The sequence below is a fragment of the Tenrec ecaudatus genome, chromosome 8 (genome assembly GCF_050624435.1).
Source record: "Tenrec ecaudatus isolate mTenEca1 chromosome 8, mTenEca1.hap1, whole genome shotgun sequence".
Taxonomy (NCBI): Eukaryota; Metazoa; Chordata; class Mammalia; order Afrosoricida; family Tenrecidae; genus Tenrec; species Tenrec ecaudatus.
In genome coordinates this window covers 26,885,928-26,907,501 of record NC_134537.1, presented here as the reverse complement: position 1 = coordinate 26,907,501, position 21,574 = coordinate 26,885,928, and the positions used below count along the sequence as shown (strand labels likewise).

Sequence of the window (21,574 nt, the reverse complement as noted above, 5' to 3'; positions counted from 1 at the left end):
AGTCAAGGAAACAAGAAAACCCCTTGAATGTGTGATACCAAAGAAGCTGCAGGGACAGGCTATTCAGCTGTCATCAACTGTGTTGAATGCAGCTGAGGCCCCGTAAGATGAGGACTGAAGAGGGCCCAGACCCAGACACACGTGGAACAGGCTGCAGAATGAAAGGGAGGTCAGGGAATGCAGAGACTATAGAGAACTCTTACAAGACAGCTGGCTCTACAATGAAGAGGGAAGGTTTGCTGAGTGGCTCAATGGGTAAGAGGTGGCCTACTAATGGAAAGACTGGTGGCTTGAGCCCCACAAGCGACACCACAGAAGTAAGGCCTGGTGACCTGATTCTGAAAGTCCACAATCTTGAGTCAGAATCCATTCAACAGCAATGAATGGCAACAAGGCTGTGGTGAAGGGTGTGTGAGTTTGTTTATTGTTTTGACTTTAATATGGGAGACTCTTGGGCCCATGGATATTTTGATGAAGAGAAGACAGAAGGAAAAATAAGGCTTAAGATGCAGGAAACAAGGAATACCTCAATTATCCTTTTTATCCTTCTAGTCCAGTGGTTTTCAATCCCTTTGGGGCTTGAATGTCCCTTTTACTGCGGGCGTCTAAGACCATCGGAAAACACATGTTTCCTGATGGTCTTAGGAACTGAGACAGGGCTCCTCTATCCATCTCCAGGCAGTCTGCCCACATGCAGATACGCCCATATACAAGTAGCAGGCATGAAGATGCTACACCATGATTCAAGACAATGAAAATACATCCTGCCTGTCAGATATTTACATGACGATTCATAACAGCAGCAATATGACAGTTATGAAGGAGCAACAAAAATAATGTTATGGTTGGGGGTCACCACTGCAGGAGCCACTGTATTAAAGGGTGGCGGCATTAGGAAGGCTAAGAACCATTGGAACTGTAGAACGATAGGTTCACAGGCTTTGAATCTTAGCGTAAATAATTAAAGCCACGGCCTGTTATAAACATCACAAGACCCGAGAGTGATTTTCTGAAATCAATACAGGCAAAAATACAGACAGGTCTTTGGATGTCAGCAAAAATGATGAATAGCAGGGCAGATTCTGACGACATTCCTCAGGGAGCCAAAAGGTGAGCCAGTAGGCTTGAGCGCCACCTGCTGGCATAACACAACCTCGTGTTTGGACTGAGAAAATTTCATAAAAAGTTCAAGGAACCGAATGAGAGTTTGCCTCCACTTCCAATGACCGTTTGTGGATACTGATGAACAAGCTTAGACCATCCCACTCAGTAATGAAAGTTTTCCCAAACCTTCCTGGTCAGTTAGGCATCCTTATTTGAACACAGTTTAAAATAGGACGTGCACAGATCTAGGAACTGTTATAACATCAGTGGGTGGTTTTACATGAAAATACACTCAATTAATTCCTACCCACTTAAACTAGCCTTCTCTGAGCAGCAAGAGTGTAAATCCCAGTATAGTCCCACAGTCCTTCATATCACCACTTCTCTTCAAATTAAATAACCCCACTATACACACATTTTCTAAACTGTTGTTTTCGTTGTGAACTTTCAACTATCCCAGTCATGGGATATGGCTTAGTTTGTCAACAACCTCTAAAGTGTGGGGCTTAGAATTGAACACAATACCTTAGAGCTTCCCAAACTTGGTAGATCATTAAAATCACCTGGCTATTGAGTGAAACTTCAGATCCTGGGTCCTCCCCTCTCTGGCTTCTGATTGGTTAGGTTGCAAATGGCGCCCACGGATCTGTACTGTCACCTGATCTCCCAGTGATTCCAATGATTTGGGAACATAGGCCTTATTTCCAGCAGGGAGTATAGTGGTATTATTACTGCCCTTTGTCTGGGCCTTTGCCCACTGTTTGGTCAGATCAAATTTGTGGCAAACTAAAATGCTGCTCAGCTAGATCTCCGCGGAGTACTCATGCACATCAGTGATTTGGATGGAACACAGCCTACCTCAAGCTTGCATTATAACCACCACCACGCATGCATGATGTTGGTCCGTGTGAGATTGCATCCATCACTCCCCATCAATTGCGGAAGTTTCTTCATTCATCAATCATTATTAGCTCCCCATTTCCCGGGTCATAACCCTTCAACAAAAACAAAAACCACCTTGCTGCCATCGAGTCAATGCTGACTCACAGCAACCCCCTGTGGGTTTCCGAGCCTGTCACTGTTTATGGGGTTAGAAGGCCCCGTCTCTCTCCCGAGTCTTAACCCTAAGGAGCTATTCATCTGTTTCTGTCTCTGTAGATTTACTCTATTGTGAGTTTCAAAGAAAATCATTTAAGTGGAAAAAAAGAGAGAACAAAACCCAGCAACTATTACATAATAAAACACAGATGAACCTCAATGCAAAGAAGAGCAGGATGCAATAAAAATTAGAACAAGCTGAAAATGTGTGAGAAGGAAAAACAAGCAAGATGAGACATTTTATCCTAGCGATATCTGATATACAGACTCTGTCTGGGCAAGACTATTGGTATCCTTGGTGAAGGGACCCAGGGAATTCGAGGGGGCTCTGTAAATGGATTGGGGGCTTTCACTGTCATCCATAGCCTCTGCAAACTGGGTGCTCAGCATTTAGGCTCAGATACAGTCTCCCCCTCTTAGATTTTTATTGTTAAGTCAGTGCAGACCTAGCTGATAGCTTACCTAGATGGCTATAAATCTGGATTCCTGGAGTCATCTATAAATAAGTATCTATAAATAGCAAACTTTGAAATCTTCATTCAAATCATTGATAATAAAGTCCTTTCTGATATAAAAGAACCCTAAGATGTCATTAATACTAAATCATCAAAGGGAAATTTTGAATAAGGTTGTTTGTCTAGCTGTAAAGATATATGATAGAACTACCTTCAGGATAGTGGAATATTATGTCAGCCATTCTATTAATATAGTCACCTTATATTCTTTCAAATAATAAATTGTATGAGAGTAACATATGGCTAATTTAAGGTCAGTTTATGGAAAATTCTCAAAGTAATTTTGGGGTCATCAGCTGGTAGCTTCATAAATCTAGTCTTAAAATAAAAATGTTTCAGCACACTTTAAAAGTCAACTTATTAGACAACAACATTTAAAAGAGCAGACTTGTGGCCAACCGTACATTCATTTCACTCTTACTAATGGGCTGAAGAGCACCTTCTCTGGAGAAACTTTTCTTCCTGAGTGATGTAAATTCTCTCCTGACTATGCGACCAGGCTTTAATCAGGTGTACATTACTTGAAAATTAAGGAATCCTGGTAGCTTAGTGGTTACAAGTTCAGCTGTGACCCACAAGGTCAGCAATTCAAAGCCACCAGCCAGTCCAAAGGAGGAAGACGGGCTTTCTACTCCCATAAATAGTGACAGTCTTGGAAACTCACAGGGGCAGTTCTACCTTGTCCTATAGGGTTGCTATGGGTCAGTCTTGACGTGGTGGCAGTGAGGTTTTTTGAGGAATTTGAAAATTGATCCAAAGTTACTCACAAATTATTAAGGGCAGCTCAGATTGTTGTCAAGTTCCAACAGTATCCTGGAGCAGAATTCACTGGTCTGAATGACCATAAAGCAACGGTGTGTCACATATTTTAATGTATTAATCCCCACTTGGTCCTTTCAAAGCAAAGTAAGTGATGCTCCTGAGAGCGGTGCAGCAGATTCCCATCCCGCTTTTTATCAGCCTGGCTGGGCCACCTGGGAAACCTCACTCGTTCTCTCTGGGCCTCAATCATGCTTGCAAATGCAAATCAGAGTATCCGCCTACCTAAGAGAGTTTTCATAAAGATTCCACTAGTTAATATGTGCAAGGGGCTTTCACCGTGTCTGGGATCGATGCTGAGCTGCTAGCTAACCACAGAGCAGTCAATGCACACCTCCAGGGGCTCCACAGGACAAAGCTGAGGCTCACTCCTGAGATGGCGCCACCTGAGACACCCTACAGAGGAGCTATGGACCCAAACGAGCCGAGCGAGCCGTGGCAGCGGGCTTGGGTTGTGGCCGCACAGTAGGCATTTAACCTCGAAGTGTTTGCAATTATTATTCTTAATTGTCTACTATTAGCCTCTCCCCGACCCACGCTCTGCACTCATTCTGAAAACAAGTACAACACAATGGACCTTGGAATCAGGCGGGGCCTGGAATCAGGGAGAGGCCTGGCTCTACCACTTGCCAGCAATCGTGCCTTGGAAAGTACTTTAGCCTTAATGAGCCCCCGTTCCGTCATCTTTAAAAAGGAGATAAAGACATCTCTCTTTCATGGGCCGGTGGTGAGACTGCAGTAAGAATGAATGTCAAGCACGTTGAACGTGGTACAGGCCCCGCGCATGCTGACAGGCACCCTCTGCCGGTCCCCTTCTCCTTCAGGCAGTCTGACTGCACGCATCGTTCTTTTTGTCCTGTGCTTCTCAGAGACATGCAGTTCGCAACATTCCTCCACCTTTCCTAGCTCCTTGTTGGCGGTAGTTACGTCACGACTTGAGGATTTCCGGTTCTTTGTGAACACACGGTGGGAGGAGAGGGATGGCTGGCAGCCATTAGACTGCTTATAACTTTCCCTGAAATGACTCCTTTCCAAAAGACAGAATTCATGCTTAGTGAATTTTTATCATCGTTACAATCTTTACACGACTTTTCCTTTTCAGAATTGATCCCATCTACTTTGCTAGTTACTGGTAAAGGCTGAAAAAAATCAACCAACAAAAGAAGGACACTCACCATTGTTTCCTTTACCTCCTATGAAACTAAATCATGAATGCGTCAAACAGAACTTTCATCAGACACTCCTTTCAGCAGAAAGAGAGTTCCACCAGGGATCTCGATGGTCAGAACACATTCCTGCTGCTGCTTCCCGGTTGGTGTTGACCTCACACTCGGCAAGCACCGTCTACGTCCCGTCAGCAGGCTTCTTCAGCTAGTTCCTATCCAACCCCTACTTTTGCTCCTCTGTCATTTCCAAATGACTCCAGAAGTTCGCTATGGTGTTTGCCCCATCCTGCTGGTCTCTGTACTAGACACACACAGACACACCACACCACACACACACACACACACACACACAGACACACCACACATACACACACACACACCACACACACACACACCACACATACACACACACCACACACACACAGACACACACACACCACACACACACACACACACACCACACACACACACACCACACACACACCACACACACACACAGACACACCACACACACACACCACACACACACACACAGACACACCACACACACAGACACACCACACACACACAGACACACCACACACAGACACACCACACACACACAGACACACCACACACACACAGACACACCACACACACACACCACACACACACACACCACACACCACACACACACACAGACACACCACACAGACACACCACACACACACAAAGACACACCACACACACACACAGACACACCACACACACACACACACCACACACACAGACACACCACACACACAGACACACCACACACACACAGACACACCACACACAGACACACACACACACACCACACACATACACACCACACACACACACAGACACACCACACACACAGACACACCACACACACACACACAGACACACCACACACACACACCAGCCTTCCTTGTTGCATCTTTCTTTTCCACAAAGTACATCTTCCCATTGCTAAAGCTCTGCCCTGTGCTACCCTCTCTTGGTGGTAAGTATCTTCATGCTAAGAACACGAGGATACCTGTCTTTGTATGTGTACTCTGAGTACACAAATATTTGTAGAAACAGAGATTTTACTCACGTTTTGTTCCCAAATGCTATCTTTCTGTTATGCCTTCTCCTCCTAAGTTATTTCTTATAATATTATCTGGGCTCGTTTCTCTTCTGCTATCGAAACAGTCAATGAGCCTCTCTCCAGAGAACCAAAAGTGACTCTGCCAGGAGCCCAGGGCTGTGACATGAACGAGCACAGTTCAGGAAACGAATCACCCTCTGCTTCCACCCAGCTCTTCCTTGCCACGGTTACCCTTGACTTCCAAAGGCATCGGCATCAAATGAGGAGCTGTGCTGCTCTTCAGAGCTTCAAAACCCTAGATTTCATTGAAGTGTTTCAGTTAATGTACACTAGGGAAAAAATTCATTTTAACTGAACTCTTAAGATCACAGGGATCCTGGGTAGTTTTCTTACCATTGTCTGGTACATAGGAGATCAGGGGTCACGAACCATAGTCCATGGACCAAACCCTGCCTGCAGCGTATGTATATATGCCCATAAGCTAGGCATAGTTTGTCCATGTTAAAAGGGTTACACCATTTGGCTGTTACTTAGAAAAAGGTTGCTGACGCCTGTATTAGACACTCGAGCATGCACTAAAGGGAGGAAGGAAGCGCTAAGGGTCGGCAGGAAGAAGCTGATTGGCGGTCAAGATCATTGGAAGGACCACAAAAAGAAAGCATCATCCCGCCACGTCTGACTGAGCTCCAAGGTCAACTGAAGGTTGGCCTATTTTAGAGGTCCCACTTTGGGTACCGGGCCTGCTGTTGAATCACAGCTGCCCCAGGAGGGCTAAATTGATGCTCAGCAGTGTCCGCCTCTCCTCTCCCTACCTGGTGGCCAGCTATCAGCAAGGCGTCAGCCACGGTCCCAGGCCTGTCCTAGTATATAAACCCCTTCCCCAGGAAGCGCCCACAGCCCTTAACTCAGCCCTTCCCATGGGTCTGGAATGCTTGTGGCTCAAACATGTACCCGCTCAGACTGCCCCGCGCACTGGGGCTAGAAGGATGCTTCCTGAAGAACAGGTGTGGCCCACACAGACACCACACATAACACCGAGTGAGACGGCAGAGCTGTCCCAGAGTGAGCCTGGGTCGCAGCAGTGTCGCACGGGCAGAGCTGTACCTGGAAATGCTGCTCCATGACTTGGATTTTCCCCTGCTCGGGGCACCTCCTCAGGGCCCGGTCTGCGTAGTGGAAGAGGATGGCGACCATCTGCATAGAAATGAAAGGCTCTCTCAAAGGTTTTCAATGGTTACTCTTTAACAGTGGGGTTACCCAGATCATACAAAAGCAAGCTTTGTTGTTTTATCACCAATATAATGGAAAGATGTGTGGCTTTTTCTTTTTCTTTTAACCTCAGCCTAATTTCTTTCAGCCACAGTATTCACTGGCTAATCTTTCCAAAGATATATTCCCAGGTCCTAGACGATGGTACATCTAGTAACCATATTACTTAGGAAATGAAAAAAATTAAAGGTAAGATCTTCAATGATCCTGATACCTCGAGCAGGAAAATATTTGCAGATACTTTTTTAAAAGTTGGTGGGAAACTTCCATTATCCTTTTGGACTTTTCCCAGAAGTTTTATTGGCATGTAATGCACACGTCATACAATTCAATAGCTCAGTCGGATCAAGAAGCTGGACAATCAGCACTTCAATCCATTTTAGTCCATTACCTTTTAAAGCCCCTTTACTGTGAACTTTCTGAAGTTCCCGCATATGTAATTATTCACAATTAGTTTCTAAAAACTAACAAATTTCAACTTTTCATGGGATATATTAATTCAAAAATTATCCAGATTCCTGGGTTTTCCTCCTTTCTGCTGCCTGGTGTTTGGCTGTTTCATGATTTCAAACAGTGAGGAAAAGAAGAGATGAAAGGGAATTATAAAAGCATTCGAGATAACACCAGGGAATATGACCTGGTGTGTGATAGTTTGAAGGAGCCCTGGTGGACTGCTAACTTCAAGGTCAGCAGTTCCAAACTTCCAACCACTCCAAGGGACAAAGATGAGGCTTTCTACTCCTGTAAAAAGTTAGTCTCAGAAACCCACAGGGGCAGTTCTAGCCTGCCCTAAGTGGTTGCTATGAGTCAGAACTGACTCAATTGTGGTAAGTTTGTGTTTTTTGGTGATAGTGAGATCTGATGTCAACTTGGTAAAACTGTGGACGGTAGGAGTGGAGTCCATCCCTCAATCAGGACTCAGGCTAATGCCACGAAGTCCTCTTGAAAGAGTGGGCCTTTTACAAGAGATGCTGTGGAGAACTTCTCTTTCTCTTGCCCAATGTGGCCTGCTGACCCTGGAAGCTGCGGCGTCCTGCCGTGTCCCTGTGGGCCGTGGATCCACGCTACGTGGCACACCGACTTTGCCTTCCTGCTTCATTGGCCAGCAGCTTTGTGAGTCTGGAGGGAGCCTTGAGTTGAACCAGCTGGGCTGTTTCACCGATAGCAACTTATCTCTTGATAGAAGGCTCCTTCGTCCCCATGTAGGATTGTCACTGGTTCTGTTTCTCTAGACAGCTAGTCTAACATGTCTGACTTGTAGCCATGTGTCTGGAGGCAGTAGCCATGTGCCTCACTGTGCCCACAGACACGAACAAATGCCGAAGGCAAAGACGTACTTTACTCTAGAAAAGATGACTGAAAACTCACCCGATCGGCAGCCACAGCCTTCCGCTTACTGGCGTCTCCTGACAATCCTGCAGAGACAGAAAGTCCAACACGAAGCAGAAGTGAGCCTACATCTGCAGGAGTTCAGGTGTGTTTGGGCCTCTATTCACAGTCTGTGCTGACCACAGGCATCGTTATTACAGCCACTGGCACTGTGGGCTAGCCATTGAGCTCTTACCACCGTCACGGTTGGCAGTTCAAACGGACCGTTGCTCTGAGGGAGAGAGAGGAGCTACGCTGCTCCCATAACGACTTGCAACAGTCTCAAAAGCTCTGCCCGACAGGCTGGTCATGAGTTCAGCTTGACTTGATAGTAAGGGGCCTGGGTTGAACTTTTGATTTTAGGTATCAAAATGTTTGCTAATGTTCCATAAAGCAAACGCCCTTCCATTTACATGGTGGACCACAGATTATCTATATACTTGTATTATATTCTAATTGTTTTCCTTGCAAAATGAGAGCGACATCTTAAATTCACTGACCTCCACTGAAAGTGTGCAAGGGGCGTTTATAAAATAATTGAGCATAAACGTGTTCCAATATTTGAAAATAAGTGTGATCTGAATGATTAGTAGTGTTCATTCTCTCTGCTCCTAAAGACAATCTCTGCCATCCAGAGGTTCTGTGAACTTACCCACCACTGCTTTTGCTTTTCCTTCATGAAAAGACCAGGCCAGAGCCAAGGCTTCTGTAAGGCAGTCCTGTTTCAGCAGGTGATCCACTCTCTAAAACACACGAGGAAGACAAGCCAGACTCCTTCATCCTACCAAGCACGAGTCAGGATTCTTATGCTATCGAGTACTTCCCTGGATGCTGTTGTTTTGTGGCTAAACTCAGTCTAACAAACATAGGAATAACTTAGCTCCAAGGAAAAAAAAAACAGTTTCTTAAAACAGTATACAGAGGGCTAGTGTGGAGCTTACGAATGTTAAAGTAAATGTTAAAGCTTTCCGCTTGCTGTTTCTCACAACATCTGCTTACTCCTCACTCCTCGCAATGAATCTGAGATGCAGACAGACCATGCTGAGCGACATTTCTAAGGCTCCTTTACACCAGTCTGGCCACAGTGACGGGCTTCTGGTCAACAGCCAAGGTGCCTGAGACGGCCGGATGTCACCTTGGCAAGTGCGGGCAGGCCCTCCACTCTTCCTTGGAGCATGGACGGTCACAGCTGGACCTCGAAATGAAGAACCCACCCACAACGAGAGTGGAACAGGAGAGAAGGCTAAACAAGCCACAGACCACCGACTTCCAGATAGCTTTACATGAGAGAAGAACCCTATTTAAAGCAGTGCTAATTTGAATTTTCTGATATATGCAGTCAAACCTAATTCTAATTTATACAGGCAGTTTTATCAAATCAAGCACTTAACAGCTTGAATGGTTTTGATGGACGTTTCTAAAATGAAGAGGCACAAATTCACGAAATCTTTTGATTTTTTCTTGCAGAGTCAAAGCAGGAATTTGAAGATCGTATCATTCAGCAGTTCTGACATATATAGTTACTAGGGACTCACCTCCCTCCAGCTCCTCAGCATCATCACATAAACAGACTGGAAAATAAGAAAATGTTTATTTTTAACAGACTTGTTTGGGAAGACTCATTTTCCCAGTCCCATCCCTTATTTTTTACAGTTGCTAAGTAAAAACATTTCACGCCACAGAAGTACATCTTAAAATCCTATAAATGGACTGCCAGGGCCACGTGAAAGAGTAAATCCAAGAAACACTGAAAGACGAGCAAAATTCCACAGTTCAAGAAGGAATTCATGTAATAGATCAAAAATAAGGAAAACCCAAGTTCATCTCCCAGTAATGACCCGGTACTATTTTAGTTCAATATTAATAATGAAGAAATACTTCTCCTTAATAGATTTTTTTAAAAGGCACGAACAAATGCATGTACAGAAAGTTTCTATTCCAGCATTGGACTCCTCTAAGTCCCTCGTTGCAGGGGACAGCCGGCTAAGCTGATCTAAGATCGCCTGTGCGGCACACACAGTTCAGTGCCTGGTTACAAACAATAGGCTGGGGGCTCCTTCCAGCAGAGAGCCCTGGAAATCCGCTTCCAAGAGGCCACAGTCATGGAAAGCCTCAGGAGGGCACTTCTGTTCTGGCACACATGGAAGTCACCGGGAGTTGGGATCAACTCGACAGCAAGGGCTTGGGTGTGAGGTTTTGTTTTTTTAATTAAATCATTTTATTGGGGGCTCGTACAACCCTCATCACAATCCACACACACATCCACTGGGTCAAAAACCTTTGTACATTTGTTGCCATCGTCATTCTCAAAACATTTGCTTTCTACTTGAGCCCTTGATATCAGCTTCTTGTGTTTGAGTTTTTTAAGTGGATCTAAGCTGGAGGTCATCTTGATTACATGACAGCCATCCATGATCAGTGTCTCCCTCATCATGAAAATGTCAACGTGATGGAAGATTGTGACATCATATCCCCGAATCAAGGAAACAGACCTTCTGTTAGCCAGAACCCAAGCAAAGTAAAAATACGTCTAATAGTTTGGGAAGGAAATCAATTAGATAAAACTTTTACCAACTTAACTAACCCCTGAAGAGCCCTGGTGAGGCTGAAGTTCAAGCCCTCAGTACCTCCCACTCTGTCGGAGACAGGGAAGGCGTCTATACTCCTGAGGGGTTACAACCTTGGAAACCTGTGGAGCAATTCTACAATTTTGGGGGTAGGGTGGGGGAGTAGGAGGCAGAATCCACTCTAAGGCCAAGTTCTCAATACACAGCCTCTTTACCAGCAGCCCTCCTTCAGCCCCCATGACACCCCCACCCCCAACACACACACACAAATACTGAGTAACACAGGGAAGGCTTACTTTTGTTCCCAAATAAAAGATCTGACCACCATAGCTGCTGATGGATTGATAACAAGCCTTCTCTCCAACCAAAGCCTACACAAAGTAAACAAAAAAAGTGAAAATTACATGCATTAGAAGTCTCATTAAGTTTCAATGACTGTCAACTACAGAGACAACATTTTAGGTCGGTACCGTTTCATCTCCTAAATGAGTGGAGAAAATATGCCAATCAAGTGGCAGCCTGGGCGTGGAAGTGGCAGAAAAGACCAAGTGTAAAAAAGGAGTTCTTAGATTACATATGGCCTTTTCAGCTTCCAGACTCTGAGGAAAGGGAGACACGTGCCAACTTTTACATCAAAAGGAAAACTGTTGCAACCTGCCCATTACTGGGTGACAGGCAGTCACTGCTTCTGGCAAAGAAAAGGGACAACTGGAAATGGCGCTTCTAAGTTCTTTCAACACATCGCACAAGAGGACAGAGGAAGACAAACAGTGCAGTACAAGGGAGGCGGCACTGCCCGGCAAAGCAGGAAAGAGACTTCACTCAGTTCGATCTAGGTAACAGATTTTGGCTCTCCCACTCAGTGGGTGTCATCCTAAACAACTTTTAAAGCCTCTGACACTCTGCAATGCCAGCCAGGATGCACGAGAGCTACAGTTTCTTTGCCAGCACTTGTTACTTTGTGTGCAGGGAGTGGCGGTCATTGCGGCCTAACATGTCCATTTCTCTAACGATTAGTGATGTTGAGCATCTTTCATAGAATGATCCCTGGTGGCACAGTGGGCTACAAGATGGACTGCTTGTCGCAACTGTTTCCAACTGTTTCCGCAGAGGGAAGATGTAGCAGTAGGTTTCCATCAGGCCTTGGGAACCCACAAAGGCAGTTCTAGGCTGACCTTTAGTAGCAATATGTAGCAGTCTGCGTCTGGAAAGATGACAGCCTTGGAAGACCTCGGGGGCATTCTATTTGGTTCTATGGGGTCCCTGTGGGTTAGCAGTGACTACACAACAGGTTTCGTCCTTTCCTTTTCCCCCAAAGGTATTCATTAACATGATATCATTGGGGAACCAACACAGTAGTCTACATTTTCTGCTTTTAGCCACGATCCACCTGACATCGCCAATGACGTCCCTCGTGCCAAATCCTCTTTTCAATTCAGCTTGATTTTCTTGCAGCTTCCTGTATTTCTGTCACCATTTTAAAATGACCTTTAGCAAAATTTTACTTTTGTGTGATAGTAATGATATTGTTCAATAATTTCCACATTCTGTTAGGTCACCCTTTTTTGGAATGGGCAGAAATATGGCTCTCTTCCAATCCAATGGCCAGGCAACAATCTTCCAAAGTTCTTGACACAGAACAGACAAGTGAGTGCTTTATCAGCTTGCGGAAACATTTCCACCGGTATTAGTGACGGTTACAGTCTACGCCAACTAGACACTCCCGGGTGAAGGTAGGCATGGAGCCCAACCTATCAATCAGGTTGCAGCCTGATGACGCATCCTGGGTTGTGTCCTTTTGTGTAAGAGAGAGATGCTAAGCAGCGTAGAGTTCTCGCTGGCCCTTTGGCTTCTACTTCAGCTGGATCCTGCATCTGGTTCATGGATGTCTCTCTTGCTGTGTCACCTGGTGATCCCAGGAGCTGTCAGCAGACTATCGACAATGGATTCATTCTGCTGACTCTGGATTCACTTACCTCTGCATCCACCAGCCTGTGCGCTCCCACCCCTGCGTTACGTTGTTCATTAATTTTCAAAGCTACATGAGTCAGGAGAAGCCTGATTTGACCCAGACTAGACTTACCTATTTCAACAACTACGGAAGCTGTTTCCCAATATAAACCTCTTTCTACATTCAAACATGTGTCACTGGTTTTACTTCTCCAGCGAATCCAGCCTAACACAGTATTCCATCAATTCCTGGAGCCTAGGTTTTCATTAATGACTTCAGTGCAGCTTGGACCTCTTCTTTCAAATACCACTGGTTCTTTACCAAATGCTAGCTCTTGAAATGGTTGTCCATTGGCTAATTCTTTTTGGCACTCTGTATTCTTTGCTTCCTCTTCTGATGCTTCCTGCATCTTAAATATTTTTCCCATGGAATCCTTAAATATTGCAAATCAATGCTTGATTTCCCCCCCTTCAAGTTGGAATATGTCGTGCATGTTCTTTCCTTCCGTCCTCCTAATTCCAACACTTTGCACATTTTGTTGCAATACAGTTTTGTCTTATTGAACTGCCTGTTGATATTTCCATCCAGTTCTTTTGTCATCCCTTCCGTCTGCTTCAGTGTGCTATGTACAAACAGCAAGTCTGAGTGCGTACTGCCATCCCTTGTCTGTTTTAAAAATCGTTTTATTGGCATATATCACACAATTTAATCACATCTAGAAGAGTTGTGATCATCATCACAATCATTTTTAGAACATTTTCTTCATTCTTATACTTGGCTCCTTATTTCCCCCACACCTCCCCTGCCTTACTGCCAAGGAACTATTAATCCTATTATTATCTCTATAGATCTACCTATCTTGGATTTCATATACAGGAGAACATTAAAATTAAAAATTTAACTAACAACAATAATGAAATAAAAGATAAAACCTCAATAAAAAAGCAGAAAATATTAAAAACTAGAACAAATTTAACATGGTTCATAAACTATATCAAACTCACTGCCATTGAGTCCATTTTGACTCCTATTCCCCTCTGACCATAAATCAGGGATGCAATTGGTTTACTACCTTACAGAATCAGTGACAAGTGGATGACTGCAGATGCAGTTCAGTTAAAATCTAGCACCTTATCATCTGGTCTCCCTTATGACTAAAAAAAACACACAAAAAACAACCCAAATGGAAACAACTTCAAAATGGGTCAAAAGGGAGCTCACATGATAAGATGCTACATTCTAACCTGTCTTCCATGGTTGATTTTACAATGCTGTCTGTCTCATAACAGGGCTGTTGACATCCCTCACCTGTGACCCAAGGGGACGCACTAAAGGCTTAATCTGTGTGTGGATCCTGAAAATGGATCAGGAGTTCATAACTTAAGCTCTGATACCATTCCCTCCTTCAGATTTGGCTTTTATTATTTACAGTCTTTGGATCACACAGGTTGGTGTGCTTCTTCCATGTAGACTTAGTTGAAACTTCACTTAGAAGATTGCTTGTTTGAAGACAAGCCTTTAAGACTCCAAATGCTATGCCTTCTACTAGCCGGCACCATCCAGTTTCTTCAGCACACTCTGCTATAACGCCACTCTCTTCAGTGACCTCTTCAGGAGGACAAGCACCAAGCAGGACATGTCATAAGAACGAACTGTTTTTAGATCGGAATTAAGTGTGAGCCCAAAATCTAATGATAGATCAATGGTTCATATATGCCTCTGGTTCACCTGAGAGATATTACTGTCATGTTATGTTACAGAATATTATCAATTATCCTCCTGGGACACTATTTCCACTGCCATCAAGTCAATGATGACTCGTAGTGGCCCCACAGGGCAGTCTCTGAGCCTGCAAATCTTCCAGGATTAGAAAGCCCCATCCTTCCCCTGCAGTTTCAAACTGCTGACCTTGCGGTAAGCAGCCCATTGTGTAACCACCCTGCTTACACAGTGCCATTCGTTTAGCCAATGGTACAGAATTTAAGACACTGTTGAGAAAAGGAAATTATGTGAGCACAATTGCTATGAACTGTAATACATGAATTGCTGACTTGTACAGATTAAACTCTTAAGTGACTGAACACTATTTACACAAAGGTTAATGATAGGGCAAAAGTTTCAATAATGTTCACTCACAACAGCAGAGCCACGCCTACCAGATTAATACAAGTCACGATTAAGAGGCATTAACATAGCAAGTACATGGTAGTTAGGGGCCACTTCCACTGGCGCTCTTTGTCTTTTGTCTTTTTAAAATCATTTTACTGAGGGCTCTTACAGCTGTCAAGCACATCTGTACCTATGTTGCCGTTATCATTTCAAAACATTTTCTTTCTACTTGAGCCCTTGGATCAGCTTATTTCCCCCCACCCCCCATCCTCCAGAACCCTTGATAATTTATCATTTTTCCCCACTTTGTCTTTTTAATAAGCTTTGCTTTCTTCATGTTCTTGATGGCATCTCACAATTTGTTGGGTCTTCTGTCATTAGCAACCAGAGCATCAAATTTATTTTTGTGATGTTATTTTTGATAAGCAGGTGAGATACACCATTCACGGCCACTATGTTGGCTCTCGTGGACTTCTTGTAATTTCCTTCAACTTCAACCTGAAGTTGCATATAATTTGCAGCTAATGGCCTGTTGCACAGTTAACCTCTGGTCTTGTTTTGCCTGATTACACTGAGTTTCTCCATCGTTTATTCCCACAGATACAATGAATCTGACACCTGTACAAGCACAGTCATCATTTATGTTGTTGAAAAAGTATTTGCAATGACAAAGTCATAGATCTTATAAAATTATTTTTTTATTTTAATAAATCATTTTATTGGAGACTCTTACAGTTCTTTTAAAAATCTATGCACTAATTGTACATATGTTGCCAACAGCATTTCCAAAACATGTATAAAAGTTTTATCATATGATCTCCAACATCATTTCTATTACTGTGGTAGTTAGGTGAATTTATGTCCACTTGAATTTATATGACAGTGTTGGGGTCGGGTCGAGCATGTTAATCAAGCCACAGCCTGATGATGCCTCTTTCTTTGGGGGTGTAGCCTTGTTAGGGAAACTTGGATCTCTCTCTCTCTCTTTCAGGGCTGTCCGACCCTGAGAGCTGTCAGCACCCTGCCATGTTTCCAACAAGCCTGTGTTATTCACATAACCCTGCACTCACCAGCCAGTGCTCTTCCTGAATCCTGCTTCACCTGTAAGAGTCATCAGGCTGCAGCTGCATGAGTCTGGTGAGGCCCCCCACTTGCACCAGACTCGTGGACTTGAGTTGGACTGGGCTGGTTTTCAGAAACGACTCCCTCCAACATAGACACTTCATAGACACGATTCCTTCTTCGTAGTCTGTTCTTAACCTCGAAGTTCCTCTGGAACTTGCTCCCAGTGGGTTCAAATACCCTGCTGGTATTTGAAATTCCGGTGGTCTTGCTTCCAGCATCATAGCAATATCAAATCGCCACAGTACAACAAACTGACACGTGATGGTCCTCTCTGGTCTCCTACCATTCATCGATACCTAAGGAATCTTATTTTTTCTCAGTGTTATCTGTACCCTTCAATAACCCACAGCCACTATAACTGTTTAAGCACTGATTACCCAAATATTTCCAAGGCCTCCTACGCCTCTTGTGCCTAGTTATTGCTCTTTCCAACCTATCAGATTTCTTGCCACTAAACTTTCTAAAATGTTTCATTTAAAAATTAAAAAAATTTTTTTATGAATTTCCAGGGATCCCTCAGTGTTTTTGTACAAAGTTGAAGCTCTTTCTAAGGACATGAAATGAGTCACATTTCTAGGGGCCCCGTGGCATAGCAGGTGAAGCAGTGGGCTGCTATCCCCCAAATCGGCAGTTTGAACCCACTGGCTGCTTTGTGAGACAAAGATGTGGCAGTCTGCTTCCACAGGCTTTCCAGCTTCAGAAAGCCTACAGAGCAGCAGTTCTCAACCTGTGGGTCACGATCCCTTTGGGGGTCAAACAACCCTTTCACAGGGGTCGCCCGATTCATCACAGTAGCAGAATGACAGTGATGAAGTAGCAACGACAATAATGTTACGGCTGGGGGTCACCACGGCACGAGGAACTGCATGAAAGGGCCGCGGCCTGAGGAAGGGTGGGGGCCGCTGCTACAAAGCAGCCCTACTCTACCCTACAGCAGCGCTGTGAGTCGATATTGACTCAAGAGTGGTGGTCTTGGTTTTGTGTTTGTTTCGTTGCAGTTTTGGATAGAAATAACAGAAGTCACACTCCTGAATAGACACACCCATGCACCAACATAGGGGAGTTTTAAGAAACACCTCAGAACAGAAAATCATCTCCCCCTAACCAATCGCCATCAACAAAATACCCAGTTTATCTAAAGCAATGTCAAGGTAAATGTATTGTCTTACCAGTGCCTGGCTCACATTTCCTCCAGTGGCTAGTGACTTGAAGTGGCTGCTGTTGTAGACCAACTGGACTTCGGAGATTTCCATAGTTTCCAGCTCCTCTTGAGTTTGGCGGTCGATCACATGCAACTTCTCGACACTGTCCAAGAGCACCACTGTGCGGGAGTTTATCCACTGTGATTCAAGCACATGACAGAGCAAACGTGAGGTCCAGCCCACAGGGCCATTCCGGTGGAGGACACTGCAGACCCGACACATTTGACAGCTTGGAAGGCCACCCAATCACAGAAAGAACTATTCAGTGACAGCTTTGAGAGTAGTAGGTACATAGTACAGTTCTGAGTACAGTGTTAAAACGACAATTTAATAGTGTGAAAGAAGGTTAACCAGGATCTTTAATAGTGAATAGAAATAGCAAGACTGTGGACACAAGGTGAAACCGTGACCTGTTATGGAACTGAACGTGTAGAAATTGTTGAATGGATACGTGTTTACCTCTGGGCATTTTCACCAAAAAGAAAATATTTTTTAAATGTATCTGTAATAGACTTTTACAGAACATATTGGTTCCTATTAAAAAATTATTTAAAGGTGTACTGGCATGAACTACTGAAGCAAATTAATGAACTGCATTTCTAGTTTTTACAACCATTAATGAAACAAAAGGATAAATTATACTTCATAAACCTAGTTGGTCACAGAGTGATTGTTAACATAAAAGTGGTATGTGTGCTCAGGCAGAAGCTAGTTTAAAATCTATTTCTTTCAAAACCTCCCTTAAAATTATATGAAATTCTTTTGTTCTTTCTTATTTTTCTGTTTCTTTCAAAAAGTTTTAATAAGTACTATTACAAATTACAAGAAAATAACTCATTCAAGAGGAATTTTTAAATCTTCTGAAGCATGTAATTTTGACAATTTCATAGGTTAAGTATAAAATAAGATTTCTGATTTTAAAAGTCCTTTTTAAAAAATTCCCAACCCCTCTCCATGAAAAGTAAAGTCTTACAACTTGCTCAATTAGATCTCTCGATTGGCTGGACCCATGGGATTCTCCAGTACTGTGCCTCTCCGGGGACTCAAAAGCCATTTCATTTCTATGACCTGATGTCATCACAGGTCAACTGCATGACCTACTACAGCAAGACAATCAAACTTACAAAGGATCAATGTGTTTTTAGCGCGTGCTTAAGATACACTGTACACGGTATAAAGGTCACACAAAAAATACTTGCTTCCTTGTGCCTACCACCCCACCCCCTGCCGCTCATTTTCCTCAGAAAACAGGGAGTTTGATACCCTAAATCTTTATGAGGCACTCTTACAGGGTCCTCTGTTCATTATTTCAGTTTGAAAAGTAAGTTATCATTTAATAAAGACATTCTTTGGCTTATAAAACCTTTATCAATGTCAGTGCTCCAGAGGTCAGTAGGCACAGAGAGAGGAGAACATTAAAGGAGGGTTAGTCAGGGTTCCTGAGGAGGTGGACACTGCGTGCGTGGCGGTGGTCACTGAGTGCGTGGCGGTGGTCACTGAGTGTGTGGCGGTGGACACTTCGTGCGTGGCGGTGGTCACTGCATGCATGGCGGTGGACACTGTGTGCTTGGCTGTGGACACTGAGTGTGTGGTGGTGGTCACTGGTGGTGGCCCATGTGTGTGGGGTGGCGGTGCTCCACAGGTTTTTCCAACTGTTCCCTTGCAGAACCAAATGGCCCAGTCTGTTCTGAGGTGCTTCTGGGTGGGTTCAAACTGCCTACCTTTCAACTAGTGGTCAACCAGTTTGTTCCACACAGAGTTCGACTCACACTTTCCGGTGTGAGCAGAATCACAACAAGCCTTCTAAAAATCCATATACAAAGCAGAGTTAGTGATCCCAGTGTGGACAGGCCACAGAACAAGCGAAAACACCAAATGTTTTCACCCCAATGACTAATTGTAGTTGAGAAAACAATTTCCAGTACTAGAAATGGATAGATGATTTAGATGTTGTAGCTAAATCATTTTAAACAGAAGTGATCATAATTCTGGAAAACTCTGCTAGATGATTCCACAAGGGGTCTAGTAGTGACAAGACACTGGTGTCTCATATGCATGGGAGGAGTTTAAATATATTTATCTCATGAAATGTGTATGGAAAAACTATTACTTAAACCAGTAGCCTAAGTGTGAATTTAAAATGCGACGTACAACTAAATTTACAAATCATATAACATAAATAAAAGACTGGAGTGTTTCAGCTCTAGCCTTAAAATGGAAACATGATTCAGTCGGGGTGATGTGTCTTACACTGAAGAATGCCCACACTCGGGTCAATAAGGAGTCCAGGCAGTGCAACAGTTCAGCAGTAAAGTGCAAACCAAAAGGCAGGTGGCTTGAACCTCACGGTGGCTCTGGGAGGAGGAGACCTGGCTAAGAGCTCCTGGGGCACACAGACCCTGTCCTTTAGGGCTGTTATGGGTGAGACTTGACTTAGTGGCAACGGCTTTAATAGTCGATGAAGATACAGCATGCTTCACAAGCTGCCAGAAAGCAATAACAACAGAAATGTTTTGGTGTACTGGGTGACATGTTGAGCTGATAAACTACAAGGTCAGCAGTTTGAAAACACCAGCTGCTCTGTAGGTGAAAAAATGAGATTTTCCTATGCCCTCAAAGAGCTCCCGTCTTGGAAATCCACAGGGGCAGCTCTACCCTGTCCTACAGGGTTGCTATCAGACAGAAAGGATTCAAAGGAGGTGAGAGTTTTATTATCCTGAAACTAAGGCACTAGTTAAAAATGAAAAAAAAAAGTTTTTCTTTTACTCCCAAAAGAAATCTTCTCTTTCATTAAAGCTAAGAAGTCTTACTCGGAATTTGTGGTAGTTACATAATCATTTGTCAATTTCAGAGGGTTATGTGTGAAGGGGTGGCATCTAGCCTGTCAATCACTGTATAGCCAATGAGGCCTCTTTGTGGGCATGACCTTCCCCCTGAGGATTCTGGGAACTCCTGTAACTCCTCCTTGGGAGTGGGAGACATTGTCTCTCTCTGCTGACTCCCTGAGACACATTTCTGAGGGGAAGTCACATGAAGCTACCCTGAGGCTGTCAGAGTTTCAGAGCTGAAGGAACTCCGTGGAGACTCTGGCCAGCGCTAAGATGCTACGACACCACTGGATCCACAAGACTTCCCACCCACTGGCCTGTGATCTTCCTGAATTCTGCATCATTCTATGTGTTTCATGATTCTGAAGAGGATTTTATAGATTGGTATCAGACATATGGGCTAATATTGGACTGATGGACCTGATCTGGAGTGGGCTGGGCTGTTTTCTCAAAATTTAATTGCTTTTGTATATAAAGCTCTTTCTTATACACACATGAGTGTCTATGAATTTGTTTCTCTAGTCTACCCAGACTAACACAGGATTCATAGGCATGATAAAGAAAATACTGTCTACAAAGGTTTTAGTAACAAGTGAAGAATAGTTTGCATACGCTCCTGAACCACTGAGGACAAAGCTAGAAATTAAAAAATAAAAAAGGTGTGGGGGAGGAGGGAGACAAGGGAATAATCCTAAAGAGACCCACAGGAATTCTCCTGAGCCCCAACACCCCTTTGAATTAACCAGGACACTGAAGAAAACACTGCTTGTCTTGCCAGTGATCGGCAGGTAAAGCACAATGTGGCATCACACCAAACTTAGACTTCAGTCAGTGTAAGGAGGGCACCACTCCTGTTCATATAAGTTAGGACCCTCAGTGGCAAGGCTCATGGCAGAAATCCAGTTTGCCTTTTTAAAAAAAATTTTTTTATTGGGGGCTTACAGCTCTTATCATAATCCATATATCCACCGTGTCAAGCCCATTTGTACATTTGTTGCCATCATCATTTTCAAAACATTTTCTCTACTTGAGTCCTTGGTATCAGCTCATTTCCCCACTCCCCAGCGATAATTTTTTTCATGTGTTACACTGACCGCTGTCTCCCTTCACCCACTTTCCTGTTGTTTATCTCCCGGGGGGCGAGGGGTATTATATGCTGATCATTGTTCCCCCTTTCTCCTCCCACCTTCCCCTGCCCCTCTTGGTATCTCTACTCTTATCATTGTTTCTGAGGTGTTTATATGTCCTGGATTCCCTGTGCTTACAGCTTTTATTGTACCCATGTACATGTCTGGTCCAGCTGGATTTATATGGTAGAATTGGGGTCATAATAATGGGGGGGGATGAGAGAGAAAGC

The 21,574-nt window shown here is 43.9% G+C and overlaps 1 protein-coding gene across 2 annotated transcripts in view; it reads right to left on the bottom strand.

Moving 5' to 3' along the window:
- The window catches only part of VPS8 (VPS8 subunit of CORVET complex), a 274,380-nt gene that overhangs the window by 192,290 nt on the left and 60,516 nt on the right, over positions 1–21,574 (bottom strand). For both annotated transcript variants that reach the window (XM_075556161.1, XM_075556163.1), the window contains exons 15-20: positions 17,357–17,527; positions 11,299–11,373; positions 9,971–10,006; positions 9,088–9,178; positions 8,436–8,482; positions 6,903–6,992 (exon numbers count right to left, since the gene is read on the bottom strand). In XM_075556161.1, the coding sequence (XP_075412276.1) occupies positions 6,903–6,992; positions 8,436–8,482; positions 9,088–9,178; positions 9,971–10,006; positions 11,299–11,373; positions 17,357–17,527 (510 nt within the window). The remainder of the gene's footprint in view (positions 1–6,902; positions 6,993–8,435; positions 8,483–9,087; positions 9,179–9,970; positions 10,007–11,298; positions 11,374–17,356; positions 17,528–21,574) is intronic.